The sequence below is a fragment of the Phoenix dactylifera genome, chromosome 9, assembly GCF_051530095.1.
Source record: "Phoenix dactylifera cultivar Ajwa chromosome 9, Ajwa_hap1_PhDact_Kaust_v1.1, whole genome shotgun sequence".
Lineage (NCBI taxonomy): Eukaryota > Viridiplantae > Streptophyta > Magnoliopsida > Arecales > Arecaceae > Phoenix > Phoenix dactylifera.
Genome location: NC_143198.1, coordinates 2,826,584 through 2,835,473, shown reverse-complemented (window position 1 = coordinate 2,835,473; position 8,890 = coordinate 2,826,584). Strand labels below are relative to the sequence as shown.

At 39.6% G+C, this 8,890-nt stretch overlaps 1 protein-coding gene across 3 annotated transcripts; it reads right to left on the bottom strand.

Annotated features, from left to right (window-relative positions):
* Positions 1 to 1,896: 1,896 nt before the first annotated feature.
* Positions 1,897 to 4,317, bottom strand: LOC120108999 (NAP1-related protein 2-like). 3 transcript variants are annotated; one of them, XM_088703955.2, is made up of 5 exons: positions 3,620 to 4,317; positions 3,386 to 3,457; positions 3,159 to 3,277; positions 3,016 to 3,077; positions 1,897 to 2,321 (listed from the first exon to the last, which is right to left on the bottom strand). In XM_088703955.2, the coding sequence occupies exons 1-5, from the start codon at positions 3,650 to 3,652 to the stop codon at positions 2,311 to 2,313; spliced, it is 297 nt and encodes a 98-aa protein (XP_088560081.1). In that variant the 5' UTR covers positions 3,653 to 4,317; the 3' UTR covers positions 1,897 to 2,310. The 3 variants fall into 3 exon arrangements, 2 of the variants coding, with proteins under 2 accessions (XP_088560081.1, XP_088560080.1); XM_088703954.2 differs by having other exon boundaries at positions 3,164 to 3,277; positions 3,620 to 4,314; XR_015968605.2 differs by lacking the exon at positions 1,897 to 2,321 and having other exon boundaries at positions 2,737 to 3,077; positions 3,164 to 3,277; positions 3,642 to 4,309.
* Positions 4,318 to 8,890: the final 4,573 nt, after the last annotated feature.

Below are 8,890 nucleotides of genomic sequence, written 5' to 3'. Positions count from 1 at the left end.
GCAGATCTCAGTGGAAGCTCTGATCGAACTTGAAATTTTCAAGCATGATGCAACCAAGTCAATATCCAGCACCACTACATGCCATTCAATCTATGTGATGGATTCATATAGGGTGAGAATGATAGGTTGCTCCATAATGATTTGAAAAGGTTGCTTTATTAGTGTTCGAAATATGAAAATAGTCTTTATGTGCAGGAATAAGGCAACATATATCTGATTCTTCCCAGATATTCCACATGCGAGGCCTTTGTTGAAGAGGACTAATACACAATAACACAACGTATGCCACCTAAGTTGGTGAATGAAGCGACGACCATGCAAATCACAATCTAGGGTGGTGAGGAGCCATCATCTATCATCCATTTGTGGCTTTTGCTAGATATTTTTTTTTAATAAAAAAGATTGGCCTAGCCCGTCAAGTATTTCATTAATCTCATGAGATTTGCATACCAAGTTAAAAATATTATATATATATATATATATATATATATATATATATATATATATATATATATATATATATATATATATATGGCAAGATCTATATATATTGCAAAACTATTTTTTTATAGAAAAGTTCTTCATTCCATGAGATAATGAAAGGAGCAATAAGAAAACCTATGAGGATTTATGTGGATACATATTTTGTCCCATATCGTCTATGCACTGGATAGATCTTGGGTATGCAAAGCTTGTCTTTTACGTAAAGTCTTAGATTGTTACAAATAATATCAAAGAGAGCTCGATTTATGGTCCATGTAGACTATGCAACACCGCATCATAGATCCATTTGAACTCTTAACTTCATGAGGATATCAGGGCTTAAGCAAGTAGAAAGATGTAAGGACCCATGTAGGCATGTATTTAATCCTACATCGACTATGTATAGAATAATTCTTGGATACTTATATAGAGCCATAAAATTCAAATAATATCTTCTGGCTAACTTTTTTAGATGAGGTCCTAAATCATTACAAAATCGAAAGGGGCTTTTCAAGCCAAACACATCAAACAAGTCTTACTTTTAAAATAAGCATCTGATACACTACCATATCAAACTCTTCCGCTCATAAAAGGCACCTCCATGCATAAGGCTCCTACCACTACAAAAGAAGGAATAACTCCCGGCGCTTTTTTTTGTCTCTACCGACGCGATTTACAGCCTAGCAAGGACTACGCTGGCGAGTGACGATTGGCCGAGGGGAGTTCCATCATGTAGCTGGGCCAGTAAAGACGACAACTCTCATCTCAAATCATGTAGTGCGGCTAGGAAATAACCCCATTAGAGGAAAGCCAGTTCAAGAGTGAATGAGTGAAGGATGAATGTACAAAAGGAACTTCATTCTGTGAACCGGAGACTCAACATTGCTATCACAAGAATTGAAAAACCTTATGGACAACCTTGTACGAGTCCACAATCACTACACGAGATGAACCTGGGTTTGGTGAATGGAAACATTACGATCTGCAGCTCAAATGGTCCCTTATGAACTATAAGCGTCGGCGAAGTCCCAGCCCACGCGACCCAAAGCGTGGGTCAGACGTCGGGCAGGTGGGCGTGGGTCCGGTTTTTGCCGACGCTAAGAGAAAGCGTCGGCAAAAACAGGAATTTGCCGACGCTAATGAAAGCGTCGGCAAAAACGGCTTTCCCGACGCTTTAAAGCGTCGATAAAGCCCAATCCAGTTTGCGTTTTCGCCGACGCTTTAAAGCGTCGGGAAAAACAGGAGTCCCGACGCTTTAAAGCGTCGATAAAGACCAATCATAGTCAAAAGACGCCACGGGCTAAACAGGAGTGGTGATGCTGAGCGCAGAGAAGTATCAAAAGTTGCAAGTGGTTCAAGCTTAGCACATGAACCAATTAAAAAGACTTAAAGAGGAAAAGATACCACATGAAATTGATGTAATATATTTATATAACTAAAGAAGTTTTAAAAAAATGATGCACCGGTTCTCCATACAAACTCCTAGATCCTGAAGAACACAGCATGCCGAGATTCCTCAAGTCCAAGGACAAACATTTGACACGCCCATAATGATAAATAAATTTCTAGATTTAGACAGGCCACCAGCTATAAGCAAGGGTCATGAAAGACAAAGTACAAAAAAATTGACAGCTACGGAGCTTGAAGCAAGATTAGAAGCCGCCCCCCTCAAAATCAAGACCTTCCATAGCCATGAGCATGCCTGGCAGTGGCACTCGCCACAGCCAAGTTGTGGAAGCCCAAACGAAAGAAGCTGCGAGAGGAGACTAACTATCATCCTCATCATCGTCCTCTTCGTCATCATCTTGCTCACCATCCTCATCATCTTCAGATCCCTTCTGACAAAAAACAGCATAATTGGTCGGGCAGAGTTTATTAGCGTGTGCAAATAAAAATGCTGCACAGTACACAGCAGAGAAGAAACAGATTAAGCAAATAAAACTAATATCTTTTGGTAACTAAAGAAACTGCATCAAAAAAATAAAAATAAAGAATGAGAAAAGAATTCATGCATCCAAGTATCATGCAACCAATAATAATACTGAACACTATTCCCCGGATATAATCTACCATGATACAACACCATATTCGACAAAGAAGTTTATCAGAATTATCTTCAATCTTTCTATATGCACAGACTGATGCATGTGGTAGAAATGAGAATATTGAATAACATGTGTGGTAAAATATGGAAGGATAAGAAGTGGGCACATAGAAAATATTGAATATTGAACTTGCACCAATTAAGGATGAAGTGGCACGCAAGTGACAGAAATCAGTGGGCATGTGCAGGACTAGAGGAGGCCTTTGCAAAAATAAGATTCCTGGTCTTCTAAGAAGAACTAGGAGGGAAATGTGAACGGCGATCTACTTGGAAAGAATACGCATATGATATACATAAATATGAATAATCCTAATATTGAAAGCAACAACAGCAGAATTATCATAAATTATCAGATACTCAATGTGACAAAATCAGTTAGATATCCAGCTATTGCCTATAAAACAAGATTACATGGTACTAAAGCCAACCTTTCCTCAGTAAAAGGTCGCTTGCCTCCCTTCTTCTCATGACCATTACCATTGGCAATCTCCTACAGATATTATGAGAAACAAACATTAGAACTAATACCTGACTCAGAAAATTATCAATGATTACCGCATAAGATAATAACCTTACCATACCCTCCTTCCACTTGATAGTCGTACCAGTTATATTAGCCACTCCTTCCTCAGTGAAGGAATAAGTCTTCACAAGCTTTGTGTCTTCAAAATATGGGTTAGGAGAGAAGTTCTATACATTACAAACACCCAGTCAATTGATTAAAGATAATAAATCGCAAGAATATACTTATTCATAGCAACAGAATGGCTATTTCGTCAAAAATAAACAACAACTCACAAATATAATGGAGTAGCCTGACTTTAAATCCTGACAATCTTCAACATCTAGTGAAACCAAATACTTGAAAATCTGCATCAAAGGAACATTATTAACACAAGCACCTGGAAATCTATTATGGGTTCCAAGTAATACTAGACATCAGATAAATCCAGAAGAAGCTGACAAAGGTCTTAGAATGATATCTCTAATCCAGAAGAAGCTGACAAAGGTCCTAGATATCAGATAATATACCATTCTCTTCCACCAAACATGCCTAATTTTCATGTAAATGTTATTCCATCCGAAACTGCAAGCTCTTCTACAAATCTAATCAAGAATCCACCATACCACCTGGCACTTGCTGCATAATCTTTTTTACCATACAAACACCATCTTCTCTCAAATCTGGAAGTAAAAACAGTGATAATAAATGTAATGCAATTATAAATAAATAAATGATGGGATAATGCAGGGGAGGGCCTCGGCGGAGGATGGCTGGGGTGCGGGCGGCGGCGAGGGCGCGGAGGCAGGGGAGGGCCTCGGCGATGCCGCCAGAGCCGTGCTCCATGTCGACGACCACGTAGTCGTAGCCGGCGAGGCCGGCGATCTCGGCGAGGGTCGGGGAGGAGCGCAGGAGGAAGAGGCCGTAGAGGGTCTCGCCGGCGACGAGGCGGGACTTGAGGATCCGCGGTTCGGGGGAGAGAGGGGCGAAGTCGGGATCCAAGGAGGTGGCGAAGAGGCGGGCGAAGACATCATCGCCGGAGCCTCTGCTTCTTGAATCTGGAGGGGGTTAGGGAGGGGGGTTGATGATGATGAGAAGGCACCGTTGATGGGTTAGAGAGAGAGAGAAGACGAGGAGGGCGAGAGAGATGTGGGTAATACTACTAGTTAAATAGAGAGAGGAGGGCGGTGGCCGGGAAATCGGAAATCCGGAGAGAGGAGGGAGGAGGGAGGAGGGAGGAGGGATGGTCAGAAGAGGGTTGGGATGTAGGTGCGTTGGCTTCCGACGACGCTTTGTAGCGCCGTCTTAGGTCCAAGACTGCACCGACGCTTTTTAGCGTCGTCTTTTGCCGACGCTTTTTACAAGTGTCGGCAAATTTTGACAATAGACCGAAACTTGCCGACGCTTGTAAAAAGCGTCGGCAAAAATGCGTCGGTAAAACCGACTTTTCCTGTAGTGTACCATTGCTATCTCTAGGGAGGATCGAGATTGGCAGAATCTCATTTGAACATTGTAAGAGATAATTACTTGCCAATTTAAGCATCTTTTTAGTTGTAAAGAATTAAAAGGAATGAGATGATTACCACAAATTTGATATGACACACTACCGGATATGATTTCTTGCCCATGGATCCTTTGGCATGCACTTACTCACCCTTCTATCATTGGCTTGGGCTAGCAAGATTATTTCAAGGGAAGATGTGGTACAACCTTCTATTTATGTCATTCAAAGCATGCTACTTTTGGCCTGCAGTACCATGTACCTATTAAGTGCTGCAGAAGAGATTACACCAAAGATGATAATTTCTACCAACAATCAAAAAAAAAAGAGGAAAACAAAAAAAATCCAGGCATTTATGTGTGAAGTTAGATGTCAAGATATTGCATGATGAGCCAATGACATCTTAGCCCAGTTATGACGACCTACTGACACATGCATTGAACCAGCATAAGTCCAAAAAACAGAAGGTTTTGTGTGATAAATCTAGGAATAAATGAGGATCTTGAGCACCTACGCTCCACTGCATGATTAAAATAACTAAATAATATAACTGGAACAAACTTTCCTCACGTATCTCAAAAACCACTAGCAGCGCACCTCCAGTATGCCAGAGAAAGAAAATCAATAATAACAACATTAATTGATTAATTAATATCATTAAAAGACTCATTGCTTGTGATTATTCTTAGAGAAATCTAATTCAGCAAATTTACCCAAAAAAAAATCTAAACAAATACAATTAGGACTAAATAGAAATACGATATGATTAAGCAAAGAGAGCCTGAAATCATGATTATGATAGGCAATTAAATCATTTATACCGCAAAGTAGAAATGAAGCCATTCAATTTATATTGAATCATTCTTGCAATATGATGCTAAGAATATGGCACCTGTGAAGGTAGTGGGAACAACAATTGCATCGACATGAATTGTTTAGGAGATAGATTGTTTCAAAAACAATCTTAATTTTATTTTACTTATATAAGCCAAATAGGTTTCAACTTCAACTGCAAAGCATAGAGAAGCGAATCTAGCCTGCTTTCATAATGGAGATGGATTTATGGCAGTGATTAGATAGAGTGTCCACAAAAAAGTTTTCACTAGAAGTTGAGAGCATTTGATACTTTACACGGCTAATTAGATTATTCTTATAATTATATAAATTAAGAAGAGAAAATGACACAAAAAAACCTAATATAGATGATCAATAAATAGATCTATTACATTAAAAATATGCATCAGGCTTTCCAGCTCAGCTCGGTAACAAGAAGAAGTCTAAGGTGGGTGTCGTCTTGATATATCATTTAATTTTCTTGATTCCTCTCTTATTGGAGTACTTGATCAAAAGACATCAATTAATTTAGTCTCTTCCATAGTCTGAATTGGTTGTTGGATCATAATGCCTTTTCGTTTCATGATTTTTCTGTTTCTTAATTAGTTTTACCTTGGCTGCCTAGCTTTGGGAGGGGATTTCCAATGATTCCAAATGAATTCCTGAGAAGTTGGGAATCTGGATTTTGTAAGTATATGTCAGCTAATTCTTGTTCACCTATTCTAATTCTTTGAGTTGATGAAGGTTGCTTGGTACTGCTTGTTTTGATACATTTGCCACCTTATTCAGGTTGATAAGTCTTTAATAAATATTTTACTAACAAAGACAGTACAACTATGAATAGTACAAAGCAAGGACCTAACAATTTTTCTCGGTTTCCGAATAGCAAGGATTTGGGCCGATCAGAATAGCAGCCAAGGGAGATGATAAACAAATAATGTCAAAGCAGGTTTGTTCTTCGTTGGTTACACAATGGCACCACAGTTGAAAGAAGAGATATTTATCATTCCATTAACTCGGTATCTGATGCACCTCGGAACCGACCTCTGCTGACAAGGTAAACCAATCAATAAAATTTCGCCACCTAGATGCAGGTTGACCATTCAAAGCTTGCCATATGGCCAACACAAAAAGTATGTAGAGAGTCCTCTGCATTTAAAACTCTCCTTCCATTTGGCGACAACTCAACCGTGATAGCTAATTGTTTTCTAACAAATACAACACCCAAGCAAATCTCCGCAATCATGAAGCATGGGCATGATTCGCGGGTGAGATATATGGTTTGTTACCTTATCAACCAGCATATAGCCTTGGACTACTCAGCGAAGGGCTCTGGCCCTTGCTCATATATTGTGTTTCCTGGGGCCCTATAGGAAAGTTCTCTTTTGACTATCTTATGAGGCGGTCTTCTCCTATTCTTTGAGAGCTGTGTCTGATTTAGACATCAGAGGGTCTCCTGACGAATACGCCTCCGGGGGTGAACTTCTTTGTTTTTATTGTTTCAGATCAAAACCAATGTCGGACGCCGACCAAAGCCATTCCTCTGCCATCCAACACTAACTCGTGGGTGTTGGACGTCGGGGTCATCGCCGATTGAGTACAGCATCCACCAGACCACCATCGCAAAGGCATCCAACGATCTCATCCGATCTCTCCAATCTATATGGCGTACAAGCTGAGTCTCCAACAACCCTATTAACTCAATGCTTGGGTCGAGCCAGTTCCCACCAGCAACAATACCAACATACATTTTAAAAATCAACCACATTACTGGAACTAGATGAATCTTCAGGAATCAAGAGCAGTTACAAAAGAAGGTGGTTGGAGCCAATACTAGGTCGATGGGTTTAACAAATCCTATAACCAATCAACATGGTTATTGTAATAATTCAGGATTTTATCTACAAAGGTTAGTTGGAAAGTACTAAGTTTCTTGATCCTTTATAAACACTCAAGATTTATTTGGTGCACAACCGATATAGAACTAAACACATGCCAGTACGGGTCCTCTCCGTTAGTAGAAGAATAATTTAGAAAAGCTAGATGGTGTGATTGAGAAAGTTTGTAACAAGGTCAACTCCAGTGTGGTTTTGTCAGCCTGACAAAGTGATGCAGGGTGGTTGAGATTTATATATAAGCTAGACTATCCACTTCAGTCTACCTAGAGAACTACTGTCTGCACTCTGATTCTCACTTTGGTTAGGATCTATAGACAATTTTGCAAATTTAATTACAATAATATAACTAGATGGGGCCTTTTGTTTTGCTGGGGAAGCGATCTCATTAGCTCCACCAGACCTTCAGTATCTTTTGTGAAAAGACATGCATTTGTTGGCCTCTCCTTACTTCTGTAATTCTGGCTTATGCCCGTTATGTATTAAAAAATATATATATAACTAGATGGGAAGTTGGAGGAGATATAAGTTTCAGCTCATAATTATGGTACAAGTGAACTCATGGATCACAATGAATAGGAAAATCTTTATATGGAAACAGAAAGGAAAACTAAAGCAATGCTTCTGGTGCACTAATTTGATTCTGTATAAGGACAAGAATTTCTTCTATTTGACATTTTGCACAAGATGAGAAAGAGGCATCATCCAAAATCTAAGCGAACAGAAATAGATACAAATGGCATTAGAACTGTTCACATACAGAGACCTGCAATGTAGAAAACAAACAGAGCAATCAAAACATCACAGGTCTGAGACTGCACAGAATCAAAAAGATCTCCAAGACAGGAACAAAAGAGCTCTTTAAGATGACAGATAAGGGTCCTGTTTGATTCGTTGGTTTCTTCTCCTGGGTGTCCAAGAGAACTGCTTAAAACGTTGGTGATAAGTAAGAAACGCAGATTTGAGATAATGAGCCAACGTTCGAAAGGGACTGATTGAGATTGAATATCCTGAAATTAAGCATCAACCAATGTTCTGGTTATCTTCTTGATCTTGGCCCAAACTTTGGTGAATGCTGGGAGATGCTTGTGATGGCAAAGGTTTGACCAATGACTAGACTATCTTGTTTTAGATTTCCAGCACAGAGAGAGCTTAAGTCTTCCATGATAAATCTGATGCACTACCTCCATGGAAAGGGATGCAACCCAAGGACTTCGTAGAAGGTCACCCATCCTAGTAATACTCTGGCCCAAGCATGCTTAACTGCGGAGTTCCTATGAGATCCAAAGCAGAGTTATTTTTTAGATAGACTAAAATGGATTGATTCATGACCGAAAGGTCTTTGACCCAAAGCCGCCCACCTGTTTTTTTTTTGAACAGACTATTTTCCAATAAGCCTGGAAGAGATTCCTAATGATGATGTTGAGTTCTTCCAAAGTACGAGCCTGCCACCAAAAAAAAGGTGGACCGAGGTACTTTGTGGGCAGCAGGTAGTAATCGAAGCCTGAGACCGAAACTTTTTTGATAGTTAATTGAAAGACCTGAGATTAGTTCAAACTATGTAAGATGAT

Coding starts and splice junctions, on each gene's coding strand:
- LOC120108999 (XM_088703954.2), bottom strand. CDS start 3,652: ATGAAAATTAGGCATGTTTGGTGGAAGAGAATG. Junction 3,458..3,619: donor ATGTTTGGTGGAAGAGAATG/GTATATTATCTG, acceptor CCTTTGATGCAG/ATTTTCAAGTATTTGGTTTC. Junction 2,322..3,015: donor CGACCTTTTACTGAGGAAAG/GTTGGCTTTAGT, acceptor GTTTTTTGTCAG/AAGGGATCTGAAGATGATGA.